This window comes from Genypterus blacodes, unplaced genomic scaffold (genome assembly GCF_046128005.1).
Source record: "Genypterus blacodes isolate CSIRO-AG114 ecotype Tasmania unplaced genomic scaffold, CSIRO-AGI_Gbla_v1 ptg000107l_1, whole genome shotgun sequence".
In the NCBI taxonomy this organism is placed as follows: domain Eukaryota; kingdom Metazoa; phylum Chordata; class Actinopteri; order Ophidiiformes; family Ophidiidae; genus Genypterus; species Genypterus blacodes.
The window spans coordinates 365,276-390,936 of record NW_027466911.1 but is presented as its reverse complement, the minus strand read 5'-3'; the positions used below and the strand labels follow the sequence as shown (position 1 = coordinate 390,936).

The 25,661-nt window shown below is 46.9% G+C and overlaps 3 protein-coding genes across 5 annotated transcripts in view; 2 read left to right on the top strand and 1 right to left on the bottom strand.

The window, feature by feature from the left end:
- The window catches only part of LOC143008773 (stathmin-like), a 91,386-nt gene that overhangs the window by 1,438 nt on the left and 64,287 nt on the right, over positions 1 to 25,661 (bottom strand). Inside the window, exons 1-2 of one of the 3 annotated variants that reach the window (XM_076160672.1) lie at positions 1,288 to 1,386; positions 237 to 281 (exon numbers count right to left, since the gene is read on the bottom strand). In XM_076160672.1, the coding sequence (XP_076016787.1) occupies positions 237 to 249 (13 nt within the window). In that variant the 5' untranslated portion in view covers positions 250 to 281; positions 1,288 to 1,386. Of the gene's footprint in view, positions 1 to 236; positions 285 to 1,287; positions 1,387 to 25,661 lie in introns of those variants that run through there. The other 2 variants (XM_076160671.1, XM_076160673.1) reach the window with 2 other exon arrangements.
- Positions 2,461 to 7,722, top strand: serinc2l (serine incorporator 2, like). The gene is made up of 10 exons (XM_076160670.1): positions 2,461 to 2,601; positions 3,177 to 3,338; positions 3,633 to 3,820; positions 3,938 to 4,017; positions 4,157 to 4,294; positions 4,408 to 4,577; positions 5,318 to 5,408; positions 5,510 to 5,663; positions 5,757 to 5,963; positions 6,307 to 7,722. Exons 1-10 carry the CDS (start codon positions 2,464 to 2,466, stop codon positions 6,443 to 6,445), a joined length of 1,467 nt encoding a protein of 488 aa, XP_076016785.1. The 5' UTR covers positions 2,461 to 2,463; the 3' UTR covers positions 6,446 to 7,722.
- The window catches only part of hivep3b (HIVEP zinc finger 3b), a 35,820-nt gene continuing 22,776 nt past the window's right edge, over positions 12,618 to 25,661 (top strand). The window contains exon 1 of the mRNA XM_076160674.1: positions 12,618 to 12,885. The gene's annotated coding sequence lies outside the window, so the exon portion shown is untranslated. The remainder of the gene's footprint in view (positions 12,886 to 25,661) is intronic.

Here is a 25,661-nt window from a genome sequence, read left to right as displayed (position 1 = left end):
GAGTTACAACAATGATGTCATAAATTACAAAATGATTACATGTTTGTTTCCCTCAAAACTACAAAGTGGGTTAGGTATGGTAAAGTAGACGATTAGGGAATTGGAAGGTTGCCGGTTCGAATCCGACTGGTCCTAAAGAGCGGTTGTGTTGTGTGGTTGAAGTAACTGCTCCTTGGCTGCCTGCATCGTATATAATGATGCATAATAAACCTGGTATTAAACTAAACCAGTCCTACCTGATTTGTCCATCTCAGAATTGGTTCAGTTGTCACTTAGAGTTGCTGCTGGAGGAAAATATATATTACATCAAGCAAACAGGTCAAAAATCCATTTCCATTTCCCAGAGGTCCAATAACTTTATATAAACGATCTGAAACCTCCAATCACATTTTTCATCAGCAGATACATTGATCAACGTCACTTCTGTGGCCAATGAGTAAAAGTAGAAACAAATAAATCTGTGTGTGTGTGTGTGTGTGTGTGTGCGTGCGCGCGCGCGCGCGCGAGTGTGTGTGTGTTTGTGTGTGTAGAAGCAGCAACTTCCTCGTGGTGCATGAACGTTCTGTTCAGTTTGGCATAACACACAGAAGCTGATGGCGCATTCAATGACATGAACTCAGCAAACATGTCGCAGCGTGTTACAGTGAAAAGCCTCCAGTCAAGTATAATTAAGTATCAACGGAACACTGCTGCGTTATAAAGGCTGCAGTGAGTTATTATTACGTTAAATAGGCGGCCAACGTTTTTCCAAGGCGAAATGTTGCGCAACACTTTATAAACAAGGACTGATCACAACAACAAATATAGGTAAATTACAACAATAACCTGTATAGAGGCTGCAAACATAATCACTTTCAATAAAGCGCCTTAGTAACTCTACTTCTAACATTACTGTAAGAAGAAAAGTTATTATTGCGCGCATAACATGATCCTCGTGTAAATAAGCGTTTACATAAAAGAAAATGTATTATTATGATTATTATGATTATGTCAAAGTATGTTTTAGTTCAAATTGTCCACTTATCTCACAAGTAAAGAAGCAAAAACATAACAAAGACCATGCATATACCGCCAAACGCAGATTCAAACGTGAACGTACAGTAAGTGTGTGTGTGTATGTGCTGCGTTCAAGTGATCTGCAAACAAAGTCAAAGATGCACCGCTAAGTCAAAGAAAAGTTACGTAACTCCGCATGCTAACCCCGAAATCTGCATGATCGATCATTCTGATCATCCTGATCACTCATATTTGTATCATATTTGTAGCCCGGCTGTGTTTTGCTCTCACCGTGATTCTGTCTCTCTCTCCGTCACCGTCTTGTGTGTGTATGTCTGTCTGTTTGCGCGCCGCCCGCCAACTTCAGCAGCACCTTCGCGCAAAAACCTGCTGAACCCCACAACGTCAGCCCCGATCTGCTCACTCATTGGCCCGAATCTACCAATCGCCTGAGTTCGGAACCTTTGACCTTCACCAGACGCGCCAACAACTCAAACATGTCAGCAACACAAAGCCCCCACATGCGGTTTGTGTACACCGAGCCATGTGGCGATGAATACAGCTTTAATAATGCGTGATCCTTCAAATGAAACTCAAACAGGAAACATTTCAAACATCACAAACATTTCACACGTCAATATTTAATGCATGTGTCTAGTATTATTTAGTTACAATGTTTTTGAATGAAACTTAATACATATAGCCCTGAAACAGCTGTGTTTGCAATGTGCAGTAACTTAATACATGCAGGGCTTTGTGAGTAAAAGTGGTGCCCAAAGAAAACTGACTGTGCATGTTGTTACTGTCATTTGGCATAACAGTTATATTTGGAATCCACAACTTACATTTTGCTTTTATTCTGCCATGCACAGCCTCTATCTTTGTGCTGGTGAAGTTAATATGAAGTACGTGAACACCAGATATTTACAAAATTCACCAACTTGCACAAACAAAAGTGTATATTTTTCTCTCCTTGGTTTGACCCTTGACAGATGTTTTCCTGGATCCCCAAGCTGCATCTACTGAGGACGGACCTTAAGGATTCATGCAGTCCCACAAAGAGCCACCAAGAAAAGGGGAAACTGGAGGAGACAACAGTCCTTGAGTCTGCATCCAATCATCCAATGTCAGGTGAATCAGAGATACGTGGAGCTCATCCAGCATGTTCTCTCTTCAGATGGATGCCTCACCTGCTCCTCCTCCAGACTCTCCCGGCCCTAACAAATCTGTCCTCTCCTGCCCCGGCGGCTCAAGCTGAAGCTGCCTACCTCCTTCTGCCCTCAGGAGTCCCCACCTTCGGGCATCTGAGTGGAACGAAGGCTTCTGGCACCGCTGACTCCATGTCGCCACCCAGTGTTTACGATTCTTCACGTTTTTTGACTCATGTATAAACCAGGTCCTTTACTCTGAAAAGCATCCCGGCCTTTGTGGAAATACTCTTATTTTGGAAGAGCATTGAGGAAGTGTATGGTCATTAGTGTGTTTGTGAGTCCAGGGAAGGCAGCGCCCGTCCACCTGAAGCTGAAACGGCGTAGAGTTTGTTGTTTTCATCGTTTTCATATCAAAATGGGCGCCTGTATGGCTTTGTACTCGGTCGCCAGCTGTGTAAGTACCTCATATTATTAAGGGAATCATTATCGATTATTGGCACACCTGTCTTTACTCTCTGTATGCAAATATTGACTGAGCTGGACGAATGTTAGGAATCCTAGCTGCGTTTTTAGCTGCTGAAACGCCATTTTCTTGGTTAAATGTCTGTAGTTAAGTCTGTAACGGGCTGCTGGTGTGCGCACAGCGGGCCGGCGAGTCTGCAGACCGTGTTAGGCTGACATGAAGGCGGCGTCAGGACAGAATGACACAGAAACATCCCGAGCTAACAGGAGCTTCATGGCAGAGACATACAGTAGAGGAGTAAACAGCCATGAGTACCGTCACTACTTTGCGTTTAAAAGGCCTATAGATTATATTTGGAGTGTCAGACATCGAGTTTATACTCTTAACATTACATGGATTCAGTGCAGGAACTTCACCCACCACAATTAATATTTTACCAGCCATGTATTGTTAATGGAAGCAGCCAGGGTGTGTTGTAATGTAATGCCTGTGTTGTTTACAGTTTATAATCCGTCTTCTATCTTTGTTCCCATGACTCTTCCTCTCCATCCTCCTCCTCCTTGTAGGCCTCTTGTCTGTGTGGGTCGGCACCATGCCTGCTGTGTGGCTGCTGTCCCTCCTCCAATAGCTCCACCATCACTCGGCTGGTCTTCTCCTTCTTCCTGCTGCTGGGCACCGTCGTCTCCGTCATCATGATACTTCCTGGAATGGAAAAGGAGCTCCAGAAGGTGACATCAGTCTTCCCGTTAAAACTCTTAACGCTACCTTGTTATCATTTATTGCTCGTCATTTGATTAGAATTATTTACAACCTTATTTGTGAACATTTGTGAGGCCTCCAGCTCCCTGCGATAACATAGTTAAACATTAAAAGGTTTGCGGAAGGGAAATGTTGTGTTCGTAAACAGGTGCAATAAACATTAGTGAGATCCTTACTTACTGTCTAACCCAGTAACCTACTCTTTCTCACACATTCTAGATAAGCTGCATCACCACCTCCTTCCTTTCTTAACTGTTTTGCAGATCCCCGGTTTCTGTCAAGGAGGAACTACTATACCCGGTCTCGAAAATGAGTTCAACTGCGATGTCATTGTGGGCTACAAGTCTGTGTACCGTATGTGCTTCGCCATGACGTGCTTCTTCTTCCTGTTCTCCCTCATCATGGTTTGCGTCCGCAGCAGCAGCGACCCTCGAGCGGCCATCCAGAACGGGTAAACCGGTTCTAGTGCGGTACTTGTGTACATGTGTACTAACCTTGAATGGAAAATGTAGCCGCCTCTGAAGTCTGTAATGGTGCTGATTCTGGGTTTTGCACTTATTCTCCCTAGGTTCTGGTTCTTTAAGTTTCTGATCCTGGTTGGGATTACAGTGGGGGCTTTCTTCATCCCTGATGGAACCTTTCACACCGGTACTAACACACCCTGTTAAATAATGACAAACATCAGCGGCTTTATCTGAAGCCGAGTCACTCATGAGTCACACAGACATTAGACTCTTATCTACAGTCTGGCCTGATAAGATCTGCTGCCTCTGTTTCCTTTGCGCAGTTTGGTTTTACTTTGGCGTGGTGGGATCCTTCATCTTCATCATCATCCAGCTCATCCTGCTCATTGACTTTGCTCACTCGTGGAACAAGGTGTGGGTGGGAAACGCTGAAAATGGTGACAACAAATGCTGGTTTGCAGGTACGACTTCCCCTCAAAATAGATGTTGCTTCTGCTTTCATGCTTTACACTTCATTACACTTTGATCTGTGTGTCGAGCTTTTAACCCAGAGTTGTGATGTTGTGTCTTCCAGGCTTGCTCACCTTCACCATCCTGCACTACACCCTGGCTTTCATCGCTGTGGTGCTGTTCTACGTTTATTACACGCAGCCCGACGACTGCACTGAACACAAGGTCTTCATCAGCCTCAACCTTATCTTCTGCGTCATCATCTCCATCGTCTCCATCCTGCCTAAAGTACAGGTACTGTGTCAATGTATCTTCAGCATTCCTCACTTGTTTAATTCACATGTTGTGCATCTTATGTAGGGCTGCACCTAACCATTATTTTTTTAACGATTAATCTACAGATTATTTTTTCGATTAGTCGATTAATCTATAGATTATATTTAGTACGCAATATAGCAATTTGCGCCAGGATCACCCGGTCTGACGTGGCTGTTAATCGTGTTAAACAATGCCAGCTCAGAACTTCAACTGACTTAGAATATCAATTTTGAACGCACCTCAGGCTGCATTCAGTGATTATTTGACGTATTAGTTAATCATTGTTCAAGATTCTTTCAAATGTGTTAATTATTCACCACATTGATAAAGGAAGATTTTATAGTTGTATTAGTTGTTTGCTCTTTCCGACTGGCAGCCAACCAAACAGCTTCCAGCCAACACACACGGTCATTAGTGAGGTTTAATTCTGATCCATTCGAGACCTTTGACTTTATTTTTAATTTCTGCCTCATAAAGAAATGTGGCACTGAAGAGGAAATGCATTCACAACGAAATTCAGCACTCTAGGGGAACATTGTTATGAGTTTCATTAGTTATCTGGGCAGGATGCTGCTTACCCATAATGCCTCTGCCTGTAGCAATGCTGTGCTGATGATGCAGTCACACACAGTGATATTAAAGCGGGCACACACACACACACACATTATGTCTCATGGAGTTCTCTGTTATGACCTGCATTTGCTGCTTTGTTCCAGGAAACGCAGCCTCACTCCGGTCTGCTGCAGGCGTCACTCATCTCCCTCTACACCATGTACGTCACCTGGTCCGCAATGACCAACAATCCAGGTGAGGCTCCAGTAATTTCATTCCCCGTGACGTCGTCCATCAAATCTGAATGCTTACGGAGGGTCAGGCTCAGTGTCTGATTGAAGTGTTCCTGTAATCAGATCGGAAGTGTAACCCCAGCCTGCTGAGTTTGGTGTCAAACGTCAGCACTCCCACAGCGCCTCCTGCTGACGGCTCACTGGAACAAGTGCAGTGGTGGGACGCTCATGGAATTGTGGGTTTGGTCATCTTCCTCTTCTGCACCTTATATGCCAGGTAGGTGTGCCGGCGCTTACATTCCTCACATGTAACGCAGGATGTTCTCCTTTGTGTGAATCTGGAATCTTTACTCCGCTCCTCCCCCTCCAGTATCCGTTCATCCAGTAACACTCAGGTAAACAAGCTGATGCAGACCGAGGAGGTCACAGGGTCGGGAGCGGGCGTGGTCGGAGAGGACGGCGTCCTCAGGGCCGTGGATAACGAAGAGGACGGAGTCACGTACAACTACTCCTTTTTCCACTTCCACCTCTGCCTGGCCTCCCTGTACATCATGATGACACTCACCAACTGGTACAAGTAAGTATCCCGTCCCAACATGTGGGCAGCGATGGCACAGCGGTCCTTAAAAACAGCCTTTTGATGGTAAAACCGGGAAGAGATAGGAACAGAACTCTCAGCCATATTTGATTTGGGAGTTGTTTACCGTTATCTTGCCAGTAGAGGGCGCAATACATCAACTGAAAGCACACATCTTTGAGTACTTGTGAATGTCACCTCCAATTTAAAATAGGACTTTAACACTCATTCCCCAAAGAGCCCCTTCCCTTCCCCACAATAATTCACATGCTAACTTAATGAAAACCAAGATAGCGGGCACCAGATTGGCCGAGCTGATTGTTTCCTCTCCGTCCTCCTCCAGGCCGGACACTAAGACCCAGGAGATGCAGAGCGACATGCCTGCCGTGTGGGTGAAGATGGCCTCCAGCTGGCTGGGCCTGGGCCTCTACCTCTGGACCCTCGTCGCCCCTCTCATCTTCCCCGACAGGGACTTCAACTGAGCTCGCCCTCTCCTCCGGGTGTCACTTCGGCTCTCATGTCCAGCCAAGTATGTAGAATAGCATACAGGGAAAACATCGTACTTCAATTATTGTTTTTGTTAGTCGTTTGTCAGCCTATCTTGGTTTCTCTCATTTGACTCTTCTCAGTGTCATAATCACTGCAGATTTGTAGAAGTTTAAGCAGATTTTATTTAATGTAGATAATATTCTAGCCTCTAGGCGTTAATTTATGTATCAGTGATCGGTTTAATTGAACCTTTCCCATGATATGGTCGTTCTGAGCAGCCGGGCTCCGACCCAATAGTACCTCACACATTTCAGTTGGAGATTCCCTTTCAAGGTACAAAGGTCAGACCTGACATCTGCCTGATTAGTCAGAATCTCTCAGTGGCTGGGGGGGCATTGGGGGTAGCCCTCCTCAGAGCCCCAAAGAGAGCGGAGTGTGTGTGTTAGATAAGGCTGATAGGACACACCCTGCACATCATAAACAGGGCTTCCCTGTTGCTGCTAGACTGCATGCGGACTGCAGGCCTAACCTCAGCTCCTCCGCCTTCACTCCCACCCAAGGTAGTTCATCTGTGGTGCTATGCCTCTCCATGTCCCACTGTGTGTGACAGCGTGTCAGCAGTAGGAGACATGTATCCATCCATAGCAGTCAGCACCATGTGGCTCATAGGGTTCAGGTGATCGCCTGAACCGGTTCTGTCACAAATCAGAGGCTGTTATTCAAAGTAAAGGGACATGTTAGCTGTTACATCACAGAAAAGCAAAGCATTTCAAAAATGGTAAATTGCCATTAATCTGTATTAGTGAAATAGTTTGTTGAGCCTACTTGATAAGAATGTTTAAAAAAAAAGATCAGTATATTTTGTACTCGTTTTTTAATACAATCCTGAAGTTTTTTTTTGTCTTTTCTGCATTTAAAAACATTTTGGTGCCCCTGCTTATGAAGTTTAACTCCACTTCCTGCACATGTGGTTTTTTTCAAAGTGCTGTGATGAAGTGAAAACAGTGTATTTACTCAGACGTGTCAGATCTGTTGTACATACGGACGCGACTCGAGCAGAATTGGAAGCACTTGCTCAAATCTCTTATGAAGTGCCTTTTTGTAATCCCACATTTCAAAGACTCTCTGATCCTGACCTGTGCTTGTTGTGCCTTGCCTTACACCAAGGTGAGTCCGCCATTGCATGCCAGAGGCTCCAGGCCTATCATATGGAGTTATATTGTACTTCTTCATGTAAACGTTGTTTTTAATAAAAACAGGCAGGATTTAATGATTCTGGTCTTACTAGAGCTTGGAGGGAGTTTTGTTGAAGTGGATTCTCTTTGCTCGCTGACACGCTGCCTGCTGTTCCTCCCGGTCCCTGCGTTTCTCTCTGGAATGTTCCTCCTCTACAACACTTCACTTCAATCACCGGGACACACTCATGTAAGCATTGGATGTCCTGGCTCTGCTGATATTCGGCTCTGCCAACGAGCCACCGGTGACAAAAGTCAGTGTGACCAGCAAAGCCGCACTTGAGCCATGTGACTTGTGTATCCAGTCAAGACTCATTTTAATCGCTCAGGATTTGTCATCTAGAGTCCTAATACCAAAACAGCAAGAGTCCAAAGCTGCACCTCATTCTGTCACGCTCACTTTAGAATCCTGAAAACTTTCAATGTCATTACAGAAGTCCAGCCTGCTGAAGATAAATTTTGGATCCATAACTACCCTAAGATATCTGTCTCGGTGTGTTGATGGTTCTTATGTGCAACCAAATCCAATGATCTCACTTCTCTTTGTTTAACTGGAGGAGATTGTGTCCCATCCAGGTGTTGATGTCCTCCCCTCTGCAGCAGTAGATGTGTCTCTGTCCCGTCTCCTGCTACAGAGACAGCCAGCCTCCCTCTGCTGTGTTATTTCCTTCTGGCCTGGCTGGCAGACGGAGCCCTGTTGACTTTGGCTTCTACAGTCACTAAATTCAGTTGGCACTGTCGGGAGCTGTTGAGGACACACTACCTCCTGTCGACTTCCACCCTCCCCCAACACCACCCCTCTCTCAGCCTATCCACGACAATCCTGCCAGGACAGGTTGTGTCGCAGGCTCAAACACTGAAATCTCTCCTCCTCTTGCTCATGCAGAGGAGACAGTCTGTCCTGTGTGGACGGCTGGAAAAGTCAAACCAAGCCTTACTGTCTCTTGGAGAGACTACATGTTCAGGGTCTACAACACTGCATACAGGTGTAAGGAAATAACAAAGCAATCACTACATAATAAAGTCACACAACTGGAGGGAAACTCATTGGAACTTGTACCTCCACCAGGGCTGAACAGGCTTAGAAAAACACATTTAATCAACTATTCCTCTGGATCAATCTAACTATTAAAATGCTTTAAGTATGTTAAAGTAGAACAGCTTCATTCATGTTCCCACATACAGGAGATCAGTCCATCCAAAACTGGACCAAAGTGCACTTATCGATCCTCTGTCATGTGATCAATATGCCTGATTCTTTTCATTGAGAGCTCTTTTACTTTTACCTCTGAAGAAATTGTGAAATAATGCCTCATCTCATAATGTTACGAAATCATTCAAAAATGGAATGGGTCCAAAACAAGCTCTAATCAAAAATGGAATGGATCCAAAAACAAGCTCTAATCAAAAATGGAATGGATCCAAAACCAGCTTTAATCAGTTCCTCCTTAGGTCACGTCCCACTCTGCCATCACAGCAACAACGCCGACCCTTAAAGGTAATCCCACCAGTAAACAAACCAACACAGCAAATGAAACCATAACCTCCTCCACAGATGTAATGGAACAACTTCCAACGATAAATGTTCAACATCATTGGATAAAGGAGACACAATGTGCAAATATCACAGTGATGATCGACAAAAACCTGTCGGTGCCATTGTAAATACGTCTGTTGCTGAAAGTTGCAAAACCCTGTGACACCCCCCTCCCTCTCCCTCTCTCCCTTTCTCCCTCTCTTCCTCTTTCTCTCTCTGTGTTCCTGCACTGGACTGGCTGTGAGGCTGGAACGCTGCACAGTGTGAGTGTTTTGGTGGAGTGGATCCTGTCTTCTCTCCTTGTAGCAGTGTGCTGCACGCTGGGCCTGACTTCATGTGTCAGACGCACTGTGTGTGTGTGTGTGTGTGTGTGTGTGTGTGAGAAAGAGAGCGAGGGGGCAGGCAGTCTGCTGAGTCTTGCGCAATCATCATCAAGCCCTTGCTGTAAACTCATTACCGACTACTTTATCCCCCTGACCAATAGCGATGATGTCATGCGCAGTCCAGTCAGACAGCATCTCGTATTTGTTCTAGCCTTATTGCTTCAGCCTGTCTGAACATCCTATCAGACTTAACCCTTTAAACAACTTCGGTACACGTCTTCATACTTAATTTCTCTCTGTTCAATCATTAACAACAACAATCCAAACACAAGGACATTTATCATTGTCATCATCAGGGTGTACAGCAGTGAACTCCGCTTTCCTCCAAGGACACACACTCTCTGTGCTCACCGTCCGAGGCTCCAGTGTCATAAATCCCACCTTCATTTCCTCTGCTCCCACCAGATGCAATTTGTTGCTGTAATAAGAGATCAGAGGCGGTAATGTGCTGATTAGGAACCACTTAGTGTCCATGTGTTGTCGTCTTTACTCCTCTTCCTCGGGTCTTTTTAATTGCGGATGGACTGAAACAACTACTGACCTACTGACTACTGATCTTCTCTTTGCGACAATCTCACGGTTAAGTCTCATTATCCATCCAGTTAAGAAGAATAAAGTCTTACTCCATCATTTCTGCATTTCAGTGTTTTTGGTCCTAGGTGCTGATTTAGATGCACATTGTGTTGTTAGAAGGATTACAGCGTCCCTGACTACTTTTTATTGACGGAATGGCTTGAAATGTCTGTCTGAGGCGTAATTGGGTTTTCCGAGTGAGATCCAGCCCCATTAAATTATGTGTAGCATGCAGGGGAGCTAATTGGATCGGGGCCCTGCTGGCATACTGCATGTGCCCTGGCAACATTTACCCAACATTAAGTCCCAATTAGGCTTTCCATGATGGGAAACTTGTTGCCGGGCGATACGAGGGGAAGCTGTTGATGACTGTCTGACTCGCTGTGTGTGACATGTGAACCATCATGTTTCTGCTCAGTCTAATAACTCCACAACGCAATGTTTGAATTTCCCCCGGGAACTCGGCTGATTTTCTCTTTTTGTTTGTTTGTGAGAGTTTGCAGGCTGCGGTGCAATGCAGTCACTGTGTCCTGAGCTGGAAGTCTGAATGTGTGTGTGTGTGTGTGTGTGTGTGTGTGTGTGTGTGTGTGTATGTGGCTCCCCTGTGCGCATGCTCCTTTCCAGCTCAGAGGAGCAGCTAATGCAGTTATATAACAGTCAGTGCAGCCCGGCATCTGCTGTGAGCCAAATGCCAGGCCAGTCTGGTTACATAAGCCTGTTAGAGTCGTACTGTAGCAGCACGGCGCGCTCACACCACAGTGTGTCCCAGCGCTCCTTCCGCCGTCTCCTGCTCTGTCTCTCACTTCCTCCCACTGTCTTCTTCGCTCTCCTCCTCTGTTTTCCTCCAGCTCTCCCTCCTCCCCTCCCACTGTTTCTTTCCTTCCCTTTCAGTGCTTAACATGCTGGATGCAGATGCGCCGACGCAACACAGTGAAGCTAAACACCGAAGAGTAAACGCAACGCTTCCCTCTCATCCTTCCACACACACTGGAGCGTTACTGGAGTCGTTTGATGTCCTGGTGACTGATTAGGCTTTTCCACACATGTTTATATAATGGCCTAGCTGAGAACATTTCATTCCTCTTCAGGCCACCAGTGTATCCTGATGATGGCGTGAGTCAGATGAGCAGATGTGTTGCACTGCCAGTCACCACAGTGAGCTCTGATGGCCGCCGGCCTTTAGTCCAGCAGCCTTTTATCTCCAGGTTACCGAGAGAGCAGCTGCGACCAGGAGGTGGACGATTAACGATCCCGCTGTTTTCGCATTGTCCTCTACCGTATCTGACCGTGGCGTCACCCCTCCACCCCCACCCCCCACCCCCCCACCCCCCCCCCCGGTCCCTGGCTTGTTGAGGTCAGACAGTCAGGAGTGTCATCACATCAGCAGGAAAGGAACTTTGCAGAGACGAGTGCAAAGAATTGCACAACACCTCCTCAGAGTCGAAGAGGTTTGCAGCGATATAATGCTGAGCTAACAGAGATCCACTAGAGTCGATCTGCTGTAGTGCACCAGCAGCTGCATCAGCTGAAGGTGTGAGCTTTAGAGAACAATTAGAAAAGAATTGGAATGAGGTGTTGAATAGAGATTTGTTTGCCTAAATGTCATTTTATGTTAATAATGCGTGAGGTGTGAATTGTGGCTGAATTTTGTTTTGTGAGTGAAGCTGATTCCATGCCATTTTGATTAATTATTCGGTCCCACATGATTCCATCTGATTATTTTAATACACTTCATTAAACACAAAATTGGTTATAACTCCATCGGTTTTACAAATAGGACCACTGAAACTTAATGACACACTTTTAGTGGAATACAACAAGTATAGGATGTCAATTTGGAGAATGTATTAAGTAGGAATATAAAGTTTTATTTGTGTAATTTGTTATTATCAATTTCAAGGATGCATCTTTACAGCTGATGTGCAGATTCACAGTTTGTGTTGTGAGCTGGTCTGGTGCTTTTCTGTCCTGGGACCATTGTGACAAAGTGACCTTGAACTTTGAACCTTGTCTGCATTGATTTGTGGCCCCGGCTCTTGACCTCCACTGTGGCCTTCTTGGTGCAGAATCACCCTAGGATTTTTTTTAACCTTCAGTAAAGTGTGTATGTGCTCATGTGTGTGTCCTGTAAATCCTGCTGACAGTAAAGCATGACTGCATGGATCAGAGGGAAGCAGCAGCTCAGATCCACCCTGAGGCGCTGCATGAACGCCTCCATCTGACAGACTCACATCCTCCTCGGAGCTCCACTGTGATGTTGCCTCGCTAATTAGCATCAATACTATTAACCAGGACGCCGCTCGCCGTGCCAGCCAATCAGCGCCGCGGACGCCTCATGATTATGCATCCGCGCGCGGGCTCGGCGCACCAGCCCAGTGGCGGAGGCCGGGTAGAGGAGGGGGCGGAGGCCGGGCAGGGGGGCGGTGTCCACCGGCCCTGTGGCGCGCGGGGTGGTGCGGAGACGCGGAGTGTTTCTGTGCGTAGGGGGCGAGATGTTGTGTTGTTGTGGCGATCAGCTGAATGTGGCGTCGCTGTCCGGTCTGACTACACGGAGGGAAGAGCCCCGCGTCCGTCCAGCGCTCCGTGCGCACACACGCGGCCAGGCGAGGACACATCGAGGCGCCGCCACACGATCCAGGAAATGCGGGCTTGTGCTGCTCTCGCCGCGGGATAAATGGCTGCAGCGGCCGCAGCGTAGCGACCTGGTGAGTACGAACCGAACCGGACGCGTCATGATTCGCCTGGTTCGGGTTGTGTTGTCGTTGTCGTCGTTGTTGATGTTGTTGTTGTTGTTGTTGTTGTTGTTGTTGTTGTTCGGGCTGTCACGGCCAGTGGAGGGTCGCTGGGAACATCTGGCGTGAAGTTGTGGACAGGATCGCACCTTTTTTTTTTCTTTTCTCCCCTTTACGCAAACTGTGTGTTATGAACTTCAGCCTTAGTGTGTGTGTGCGTGTGAGTGTGTGCGTGCGTGCGTTTGTGTGTGTGAACGAGATGAGAAAGTGAGAAGGTTTCTAGTTTTGTTTAACAGAATTCAGTTCATGAGATTTGCTTTACACACACACACACACGCTCAGGCATGGCTAAAGTAGAGGCTGTACATAGTTGGTGTATCAACAAATCGTCCCTTCATTCACAGTCTCATTAGAAACCAGGTAAACTGAAGAGCACAGACTCTCTCTCTCATCTCTCTCTCTCTCTCTCTCTCTCTCTCTCTCTCTCTCTCTCTCTCTCTCTCTCTCTCTCTCTCTCTCTCTCTCTCTCGCACACACACGCACTCGTGTTGGATTGCTTCCATGTGATCGCTGTCACATTTTGCAGTAGGTTACACCTACACTTGGCAGATTTTTTGGGGATGACATCATTCTTTTGTGCTCAGCTGATGCACCGTGCTGTGGGCCTGTGATAGATGAGCTAACTTGACCCAAACTGCTCCGTGTGTGGCGTCTGAGGATGATGAAGCTCACACACACACTGCTCCTGTTTTATATAACATGGTGATGAATAAATGATGGCTGTGTTTCATAAAGATGCAGCCAGTGTTGGTATGGCTGCTGTGACGCTTCATAGTTTCACTGGAAGATCTATAAATCCTCCATCTGCTCACCGGGCAGCAGAGGAAGAGGAAATCACCTTGGCTATTAATCAATATGTTCTGTCTGTCTGTCTGTCTGTCTGTCTGTCTGTCTGTCTGTCTGTCTGTCTATCTATCTATCTATCTATCTATCTATCTATCTATCTATCTATCTATCTATCTATCTATCTATCTATCTATCTATCTATCTATCTATCTGTCTGTCTGTCTGTCTGTCTGTCTGTCTGTCTGTCGTTTTGACTTAATGTAATAAATCAATAAAATACAAATCTCTCTAAAATTTCAATTATCTCTATAACCACAATTATACCCCAGATGATAAATGGGAATTCCAGGTTCTCTGAAAAATATACCATAACCCAGACTGTCCATTAAGTGGTGCTATTGCGCTTTGGAATTGGAAAGGGGTAGGAAAGTGGATAGTTACTCTCCTTCCCCAGAGAAAGTGGAAGATGGACGCAGCTGATTAGACACAGAATATGACTTTGCCAGTAAATGTCCACAAAGTTGTGGCAAAGTGGAAGTTATGATACATATACATTTTTTTTGTTTCACTTTCTTTCAGTCACAGTCTTTGCCTGTTAAGTCGAGACAAACTGAACAATCTTCACTGTGAATGTTCCGAATGTATTACCGTACATCTTCTGAAATTAAGGATGTATTATGTGTGATGCTGACTGGCAGAAAGAGCTCATCTACAACAAGACATTTGCAAACAGAGTAAATGTAGTGTTCTGTATTTCCGTTTGTGCTTAAGTGGTTAAATGATGACAAAGGATACGAGGAGGCATCAGGAAAAGAACCACATCGCCTTGAGACAAAGTCGTTTTGCTTTTTTATTCTCCTATTCTGGTGAGAAGTGAGGTAATGCTGGCACTGGGATTGCTTTGCCCTCATTAGCGGAGTAGTAGTTTCTGACGCCAGGTTGAGCTGAAAATAATTTTATGATATCTGAGCAGAGCCAGTAGTTGGACTCACCTGCATCTGGCCCATACAGTCCAAGAAAGTGTTGATTTGTGTGGTGTTAAAGTGGCTGTTCAGTGTCAGACCAGGCGGTGAGGCAGCATGAGAGCAGCCAGTATGTCATTATTTCTTATTGAGTCAGAACAGAGTGGGAGTCTTTACGCTGGATCAAGACCACTTGTGCCGGATGAAGGAAAGTACTCGGCATGAACCAGCCGTCATCCCTCGTTTCTTTGCAGATTTTGAAGATTGTTTGACTTAGCAAAGCTTTTGAATCGATCAAACGTTTGGCTGAAGCGATCACTGTCTTTAACTGTTCCAACATGGAGGCATGAAAGCTGCCGGTCGCACTCGCTTTCATCTTTTTATACATTTGCAACTTGGCAGATAAGTGAGCAGATATTAGCTTGTTATGGATAATTATGGTGTTTTAAGGCCTGGAACTAAACACCCGATGATTGTTTCATTGGTATGACTGGTGTTTATGTTGGCCGCCGTGCTGAGCAGTGCCAGTGCATTACAAAAGCCTCTGGTATTTAGAATTATACCTCTCCATTTGTGCAATAAGTTTGTTCAGGAACAATAAAGGTGAAGCTCTCACCCTAACAAGGCAAATGTGAGCAAGCAAGTGTGTGTGCGCGTGTGTGAATATGAATGTGTGTGTGTCTATATTCTCCTAAGCACACTAAACACTCCAGGTGGAAAAGGGCTGTTTTCTGCAAATTTACTCGGAATAACTCCCAACACATGTCCTAACCTTCACTTACACACACACACACACACACAAGCTCCTTCACTTCACCCCTCCACCCCCCACCTTCCTCATTTCTTGCACTGCAGGTGGCGTCGTCCTGATTAATATGCATGAAAAACGCCGTCGGCAGTGAGAGGGTCGCGTGGAGGTCCTGCTGCAGAGCGTCTCATACATCTCACACACACACACACTTCCTGCAGATAAGGAGGTGTGATGGGCAGGTGGAGTGGAGTAGTGTGGCGTCTGGTGGATGTCGGTGGGGCCCGTGATGCTGGGTGTTAGTTGGCAGTCTGGCCTGTTCATCTGCACGCCGGGTTACAGAAAGTATCAGGAGACGTGTACGAGCATGTTCACCTTGTGCTTTCTGAGAAGGCGCGCAAGTATGATGGCATTGTTCTCAGCTTCCCTCAAGAAAAATAAACACATGCCAGCACCCGCACACACACACACACACACATACACACACTCACAGGCTGTAAAATCCTGGTGGCCGGTGGTCACAACCTTTTCACGTACGCCCGCTGTGCTGCTCATTAATTCCTCTTCTCCGAATTACCCGGGAAGGGTTGAACCTGACTTAACCAGGAATAAGATGCTGGATGTAAACACACACACACACACACACACACACACATAAACGCAGAGCAGGAGTGCCTCTTTGGCATTGTCCCAAATGCCCCAGTAGCCTAATAACTTCATTGCAGTCATTTAGATGCATTGTAATGGATTGTGAATGATGCCCGCTTAAGTAGTCTGAATGTTTGATGTCGTTTACTCTCCTGGCCTTGACTCCACTCAGTGTTGTGGCTCTGCTTGTTGTATCATTCTGCCCAGTGTGTGTGTGTGTGTGTGTGTGTGTGTGTGTGTGTGTGTGTGTGTGTGTGTGTGTGTGTGTGTGTGTGTGTGTGTGTGTGTGTGTGTGTTTGTTGGGGGCGGGCGGGATGATCTGTCAGCGTCTGGCCTCAGCTCAGCCCTGTCCAGTGTGTTGGCTGCCCCTTCGACTGAGGATAGAATTTCCTCCTGCTTGCCAGTGAGCCAATTTTGTGTGTGTCTGTGTGTGTGTGTGTGTGTGTGTGTGTGTGTGTGTGGCTGCTGTCCTGTATGTCTCAGCCCAGGTTATGTAATGCATGTATACAATGAATGATGCACACACACATACGCACAGGTTATTCATTGACACTTCCCTCATAAGGGTTAATCATTACCTGCTCAGGCTCAGTGGAATGTCCCACGCTTTGCCTGTTTGCACTCCTTCCTCCTATGACATCACAACACACAGGCTAGAGTGAATCGTTGCTGACTAAAAAAGATTTTGTATCAGTTCCTCCTCTGTGTACGTAGCCTGTGTGTGTGTGTGTGTGTGTGTCCTCAAGCACGCCACAGGTATGTGTGTATCTGTGCTGGAGGCTTTTGCGGCTCTGGTTGGTGAGGTTTTGTGTTCAAAGAGAGGAGAGGCTGATGGCTGCCCGATGAAGTGATAACACACACACACACACACACACACACATGGTGGGCTTCCATGTAGATTTGGAATGAGTCGTACCCACCCTTCAAGAGAGGGGGAGGAGGCATAAATCTCCAGTGAGTGAAAGATTAGCTATAGATGCGTGTGTATTGATCGGTGGTGCAGGCGAGGGATTATATTTCACGAGTACATGTCTCTCTCTCTCTCTCTCTCTCTCTCTCTCTCTCTCTCTCTCTCTCTCTCTCTCTCTCTCTCTCTCTCTCTCTCTCTCTCTCTCTCTCCCTCTCTCTCGGGGGTCCCAGGACGCCCTGCAGCCACACCCCTCTGCACTCGACTCCATCTGCCTCCAGGTGCCGGTTCACCACACAAATCTGTGGTGGTTAACTAACGCCTGCACTGAGAACTTGCCGAATCTCTCTCTGATTCTCTGATGTGCCTGTGTGTGTGTGTGTGTGTGTGTGTGTGTGTGTGTGTGTGTGCACGCTTCACTTTTTCAGCTGTCTCACCTCCCCATCTTCACTGCATTCTATCCTGTATTTCTGTGTATACCTTCCTCTGTGTATTGTGTGTGTGTGTATTGTGTGTGTGTGTGTGTGTGTGTGTGTGCGTGCGTGCGTGCGTGTGTGCGTGTGTGTGTGTGAAATATTTATGTATTCTTGCTGCAGTATTTACAGTTATCTAGTCTTATTCTTTGCACGCTGTATTGTTCTATATATAGAATCGTTGTTCAAGTCAGACAAGCTACAAGACACATCACTCCTCTCCTCTCCTTTCCTCTCCTCTCCTCTCCTCTCCTCTCCTCTCCTCTCATAGGGGATTTCTGCTCTGTGGGAGGGTTAGAGGGCTTTGGGGCAAATCCGTCCCAAACCCCGGCGTGGATATTCCGAGCTAATCGAGGCAGCAGGCGATACTCCGGCACGATCCTCACCTGCCATGTCCTTTGTCACTGAAGCACAGTGGTTGATCTAACCCCCCCCCCCCACACACACACACACACACTTCAGTACAGTCCAGAGTGGTGGAGCAGGTTGGGAATTTACAGTGCTATTTTTAAAGCAAATATGGAAAAAAAGAACAAGACGGCCACTCTCTCTGTATTCAAACCTCCACCAAGGCCAAACTTTCTTCTGTTGATGAATTTTAACGGATTTTTATCAAACTTAACTTTTGTTTAATTGACTTAGAATTGAAGGAGGAGATACAAAAAAATAGTTTGGGGGGGAAAAAAATCAAGATTGCAGGAAAAGAATTTTGCATAAATGGGCGTGGCATAAATGGGCGTGGCCTATGGTGCAATGATACGGCACCAACATGACGTAGTTCATCTCTGGATCATGAAAATGGGTTCATAACGTATATATGTTGAGCGTGTGTGTGTGTGTGTGTGTGTGTGTGTGTATATGTAGTACAGAGTCCCTGCAGGCCGGCGGCGCCCTGACAGGTAAGGTCACATAAAGAACACGTTATTTTAGATGCCGTTAATTATGCAGCAGTGTGGTCGACTGCCATCACTTGGGAAGGTCGTTTGCTCCTCAACCCTATTATAAAGTGCTAAACCTGATGCAGTTATGTGTGTGTGTGTGTGTGCGCGCTGTGAGAGTGAGTGATTCCATGGTGCTGGTGATGCTGCGTTCACATCCTGTTTCAGGTCATAAGGATCTCCGTAAGACTCGCAGGTCTGTTTTCAATTTGCCGTCAGTTCACAGCCACGACCAAACGTGTGATTTTGTCGAGGCGTATTTACTCAAGAAGTGTTTGCGAACACTGTAGGTTTGCGTCCGCCGCGCGTTGTTGATATTTATACTCTGCGACAGTTTGTTTGTGCGATGCATTTGCCGATGCGAGGGCGTCTGTGTTGCGTAATTGAAGGTCAATATTTGCATGAGCATTCCTACAGACAGCTTCCCCGGCTAAGTCTAAACAGAACACAGGCGACCACTGTAAATAAAAGCTGAGTGGCTGTCATCGTCTCGTCTGGTGTTACCCAACGTTCCTCCACACTGTGTCGAGACTGTGGCCGGCCCCGGCAGAGGCCACATAGAGGAACATTCCCGGGTTCAAAGTCATCATTACCTGACCGCGGAAGCTTAAAGTGTCATTATACTCGTAAAAACTAATTAAGAACCAGTTTTATTTCAGTTGCCCGTGACCTCTCTGACCCTCTCTGTCCCTAATGATGTTGTGACCGTAATGAACACCTGCCGTGTAATTGAGCACTTAATCGGCTTAGAACCTAACGGGCGTCCTGGTGTAGTTTGAGCAATTGAGAATCATTCATCACGTCTGTATTCTCCTGACCCAAAATACATGAACATGTGACCTTCCAACTCGTAAATCAGAACCTCGCAGGACGACTTGAAGACACAAATGAGTCTGATATGCCAGTGTCCTTATTTGGAGAATGAAGCGACGGGAGATGAAGGATTTAGTCTCATGGTACACACGAAGTTTAGTGGGGTAATCTCTTCAGTCACACTATTAGGATGGATTAACAGATGACGTTGAGGTGAAGGTGCTCCACACACACACACACACACACACACACACACACTCACACAGAGCTTCTTGTGTACTGTAGCCTCCAAGTTGTGATTCTCCCTGTAGAAAGTTCTGCACCCCCAGGGAGAGAGCACCTCCTCCTCCTCCTCCTCCTCCTCCTCTTTCCAGTACAGAACCCCAGAACTGCCAACATGGACTCACCCGGTGAGATTGAGAAAATAAACAGATTTATTTTAAAAAAACCTGCTGTGCCACTCGTCATGGCCACATGTTTACCTCAGGATCCTGGAACCTGGAGCCAAGGTTTTCATCACCTTTTTGGAGGGGGGGGCGGGGTGGCAAGAGGAAGAGAGATGGAGCGCCATGTGGGTGGATGAAGATGAGGAGGGAGGAAAGAGCAAAGGAGGATGGGCGAGTCAGCTTTTTAGTGGATATTATCGTCCTCTGTGCTGAGACAGTGAGAGACACGCCGTGTGTGTGTGTGTGTGTGTGTGTGTGTGTGTGTGTGTGTGTGTGTGTGTGTGTGTGTGTGTGTGTGTGTGTGTGTGTGTGTGTGTGTGTGTGTGTGTGTGTGTGTGTGTGTGTGTGTGTGTGTGTGTGTGTGTGTGTTTGGGGACAGAAAGTCCTGCAGGAAGCTCTTCTGAAGTTGAAGGTGTTTTCTGTTATGTAATCCTGCTCTCCTCAACAACTTTAAGCCCTCAGCAGTCCCACTGTTTGCACCCAGGTTGCCCCCCGACCTCCACCTCCTCCTCTTCCTCTTCCTCTCCTCTCCAGCTTTGCACCGTCAGCACTCTAAGCTCGGGAGCCACCCGGCTTAGTCACTGCAGACTTTGATTTTATTTATTTTTGCATCTACAGTACGCTTTGCAACTCCAATATGCTTAACAGCACTACGGCGCTTATCTTCCGAGGGCTCCCCAGGCACCGGTGTCAGCGGATTGACGGCTGGTCCGGCCAGTGAGGAGGAGGAGGAGGAGCAGTGAGGAAGATGGTGCACATGGAGCTCCTGCTGGGTTTCTGGCTTGGGGCAGGATGCCATATATCACTCTGACACCCCCTTAGCCTTAGAGAGACCAGAGGCTCGTTCGCTCGGCCGGCCGGCACCACGTGACCAGCAGAGGAGACGGAGGGTTCAACTCCCCCTTTGATCCTCCTCGCCTCCTTCTCCAGATCCCTTTCTTTGTCCTCCCAGTCAGTGGCGAAGGCGCTTAGAGGTGCAGTAGTCGTGTGTGTGTGTAAGTCGGGAGTCTGGGACACTGATTGAGGTTCTTTGAGAGTAGCTGAAACAGCGGGGCCGGGATCCCACTCAGTGCTCCAGAGTACGGTGTCCATTACAGGCAGAGTGGCCAATTTGCAGAGAAGAGGGAGAACGGGAGAAGCCCCAGTGAGAGGTGTGGTGGGGTTGGGGGGGGGGGGGGTCTACAGGGGGATGCAGAGATCGATTTGTCTTTGAGCGAAAGATGGTGAGACGGACACAAACAGATTGTTGCCGTGGTGAGAAAGATGTCCTGTCTGTAATGAGGTATTATGATTTAAGAATCGATCCTTTAGTTTCACTCGCTTTTTTTCAACGTTTCTTTGTCTTTGTCTCCTCTTCCCCTGAGAGTCGTCCCTGTTGCTAGGTCAGAACTTCAGAAAGAAGACTTTCTCCTTCTGCTGTTCAGCTGCGATCACAAAAACTCACAAGCTGGGCTCAGTGTTTCCTGTAATCCACTGTTTATTGCTTTCCTGCGTAGCTGCAAGGTTATAAGATTATCCACAGTTTTACAGTTTTGTTACATTGCATTCTGCTCGTCATTCCCAAAGTCTTCACAACACTGCGGCCGTGAAAGCCTCACAAAGGCCGACCGTGCGGCACAAGCTCTGCCGCGCCGTTCAGTATTCAAAGTAGTGAACTGTCGCATTTCCATACGATGTAATGATGCAGATCTGCAATGGCGTGACTCGCCTCAAACACATCATGCGTACTCGGTTGACGGAATAATCCCATTCATTCTGTCCATTCTCACAAACGTGACTTTTGAGAACTAAAAAGGCAGATACGCTTTGATCCAGTCAGGTGCAGGCAGAGTTTGCGTTGTCAGTCATCTGTCTCCAAATGACATCTGTGAGCTTTTTCGGCCGCAGTGAAGGAAGTGAAACCTGTGGGTTTGATGTTATCGGGTCAGAAAGACGCGCCAAAGCTCGCCCACGTCTCCTTTTACGCTTGCGTGAGGAACAATTTGCGTTTTCTGGATGTCCTGGTTGCTGTCTGCGCTGACGTCCAGCCGCTTCAGCTCGCCCCCACTTGGTTGGCTTTGTTCAGCCGCTGCTTAACTGTGTTGGAATGTAGCGTTTGAGCTTTCTGCCGCGTGTGTTTAGACTGCTTCAGCAATCAACATTATCTTACCTGCCAGTCCCCAGATTAGATTTTCCTGGGCTTTAGATTAGATTTCCCCTCTCGGTTTAGCAGCTCACAGGAGAGCACGTCCTCCCATTTGTTCATATTTTGCAGTTTTGCAGGCTTATGACTCATGTCTTTAAAACAAATTGCGAATCTTGTGGAAAGTTTTCTTTTCTAAGTTGAAGTATTGGGTCTTTTCCTCTCTCTTGGCCTCCTCCATGGTTTGCAAACTCGGTTGATGTTGTGTTGCTGATGGAGTGTGGGGTCCGGACAGTTGTTGGTTACATGATGTTGTGACAGTGATAGATGCAAAGCTCTAACAGGACCATAAATCAAAAATAAATAGTTTTTGAAGTACCAAGAACCTCAAGATTGATCGATCTCCAATGTCCATAGTCTTTGAAATGAAGTTTGTGGAGAATTTAGCCACGTCTCCTCCTCCTCCTCTTCCTCCGCTCCGTAAGTTATGAATCAACTACCAGTGACTTGTTGACTGACATTTCTATACAGAGGAATTTCACCCACTGAACATAATATTTCTCTTTCGCGACCACATATTGTTCTCGCAGCTTGAAAAAGTTGCGGTTCTACATCAAAATATTATTACTCGTACAGTACATCAGCGTGGTTTCACTTCCTCTCCACTGGCTGTGATGGTAGCAAAGCAAAGAACTCCCACACTGTGTCCCCGATGCCAGAATGAAGACTAGAATTCCTTCAGGTGCTGAGTTTGTTTGTCTCGGTGAAAACCACGCTGTGTTCTTCACGCTCGTCAGCCAGGGGTCACTCTGCTCTGATCTGCCGCCTTAGTGATGTAATGTACACAACCAAGTACGTGCAGTTAGATCCACTCAAACCAATTGGCCCTCAGCCGGTTTAACTCTAACTCTGATGCCCTGACAGAAAGTTTGCGATGAAGTTGTGTCTTGACCGAACTGACCAACGTTCTGAGCCACATGGCTGTTTGACTGTTCGACCCAAAGTCCTAAACGCAGTCAAATCCTGTTACACGGCGACGGCTGATGTAACATAATGATCCAGTGTGTGTGTGTGTGTGTGTGTGTGTGTGTGTGTGCGCGTCCTCAGAGAGGCCCGGCGTAGAACATGCCGGCAGACCGTGATTCAACCTGTATTGGATGACAAATCGGCAAGAATGAACAGGAAATCAATGAACCCTGCCACCTCTCCTCCAGCGCTTCACCTTCTCTTTCTCATCCTCCTTTTCGTCAGTTATTTTTCGCCCGGGTTGCGTAACATCCTCGAAAGCCGCGGCGACTCTTTATTTTGGTGAGGTCTCTGCTTTTCTATCCCTGCGGTCAGAGCCACGGCGGGAGGACAACAGGTCTGAGGGAGGAGATGTGGCGGGTCCACTTTGGAGTCGGGTTTCTCCTAACCAGATCTTTATGAGGTGACGACAGCTGGAGGAATGCGCCGCCGATTCCCCCAACGCGGGTCACGTGACCTACGGGCTCGGTTACCTCGTCGAGCAACGTGAAGGGTCTGGGTGGTCACAGGAGAGGAAAGTGAGCAGTCCTAGTGTGTGTGTGTGTGTGTGTGTGTGTGTGTGTGTGTGTGTGTGTGTGTGTGTGTCATATGCTGCGTGCTGTATCTCCGCCGTGATTGCATCCCTATCAAAAAAGTGTGTGTTTCCAAGGAATGTGGGTGTGTCACCGCACCCTGCAGCCAGACGGTGTGGCTGTGTGTGGCTTTCCCCCAGTGGCCAGACGAGACTGCACCTGCCAGCTGCGATACAGTAAATGACACAGTTCTGCCCGTCTGGAAACTCAAAGTGGGCCAGACGGTCACAGTGGAGTCGGCCGCGGTTTGACTTTGACGACGCGTGAAGGCGTCCGGTGATGAAAAGTTGAAAAACATTTAGTGATTTTTTGTGAGAACCTGAATCGGACTCCCAATGCAATGTTTGCCTGTTACTAAGCAGCGCACAGGTGTTGACATGTTAATCCTTGTCAACCTTGTGTTTACAGTACACTGAGTCTCTGTGTCTTTAGCTCGCTGTTGTTGACAACTGGCATGGTAAAGGTAAGGCGAGCAAAGGAAAGGTATGATGATTTCAGGTACAAACGTGTGTTGTGTGTCATTTTTAAATCCAAAGTTGGAAATGTGTCCGACTCGATTCAATGAAATGTGTATCAAATGATTGAAAAGGCAGCTGGAATGATTGATTGGGTGTCACGGCGGAGCCATAAAAAGGGTTCAGCCGGTTCAGATCGGTTTCGCATTTCGTCTCTTAGTTACTGGTGTGTTGTTTGTAAAGTGTGTCCAAGGTAGAAGCCAGCGAGAACCGTCATGATCAGTACACAAACTGCCGCACAGACCTGAATCACCTGATCAGGCTTACGCTACTACATGTGAGGCAAGAGGTTGGTAATGGACGTTAATGAATGAGGAGAGACAGCTTTGTGATGCTATCGACCCTAAACACTAATAAAGGGTTATCGTGGATGGAGTTAGTATGATTGCAAAGTGTGATACACAGTCCAGGGTTGCGTAATCACAGCAGGAGGAGACTGAGATGCACGTGGAGGTTTCTTACTGTGATTACGAACATTTACATGCCGGAGGAAATCCATTTACGGTCGCCTCGTCTAAGTCTGTTTCTGCATTTAAGCTGATTTCGGTGTAGAAATCAATTTATTACATTATGTGGTTATGAACTTTAAACCTGTCACAGTTTTTGGGCTTTGCCATGCAAGGAAGGCCCCGAGTGTAATTAAAGACATTAATGGCGGCTCGGTTCCATCTACTCGTGCCAGTGTGGCAGCAGGAACAATAGCAGGATTCTGGCAGAGGCTCACTGAAATAAAACGCGTTAGTTACACCTGAACTCTTCCTCCTGTGTCCTCATGGTCGAATACGAGGCTCTCAGCTGTGAAGAAGCCTCATGCAGCTTCCTGTGTGTTTGTATGTAAATCATTTTGTATTACTGACAAATGCAGATCACACCACACACACACACACTCACAATCACCTTCTTGTAACTCAAAAGCCTACAAACTGATTTGAAGGAAACGGCAGGTAATAAATACTCAAAATCCAAACTTTTATAAAGGCAAATGTTTGGTACAATCGTTAAATTAATTTAGTCAATTTTGCGTTCTTTGACTAACAAATGAATCAATTGGCAAATGATCTCAGCCCTATTAGAAGAACCTGTGCAAACTCTACCTGCAGTGCCATGTTTGGGTGGCATGTTTACATGTATTAGAGTGGACATACATACATTCACATATTCTGTGGATTCAGCATTTTACAGACACACACACACACACACACAAGCACACACACAAACACAGATTTACTGGGTGCCTGTTTTAGCTGCACTTGATTGCTGTGTGTGATTGATGAGCTGCTTTTTCTCTGCCCCGGAGCTGCAGTCCAGAGATACAGCGGCTGCTCACCACACACACACATTTGATAGCCTTTTATAAGATTCCCTCTCCCTCGGCTGGTACATGCAGTGGGCAGGAGCTGTGTGCCGAGGACACCAAATGACCGTACACAGGCGCTCCCACACACTCTGTCTCTCTGTCTCTCATCTCTCTGTCTCTGTGTCTCTCTGTCTCTCATCTCCCTGTCTCTGTGTCTCTGTGTCTCTCGTCTCTCTGTCCCTCGTCTCTCTCCTTCCCTCTCTTCTCCTTCTCGTGCACGCATGTTTGGAGCACATGTGGCTTGTATGTACGCAGCATTTGAGGACTGGGCTTTACAAGGCGTTTAACACACGGGGAGAGCCTCTGTTGACAGGCCACTAATGCAGCGTGGCACCGTGGGCCGCACAGTGGAGGAGGCAGCGTAAACTGTAAACCG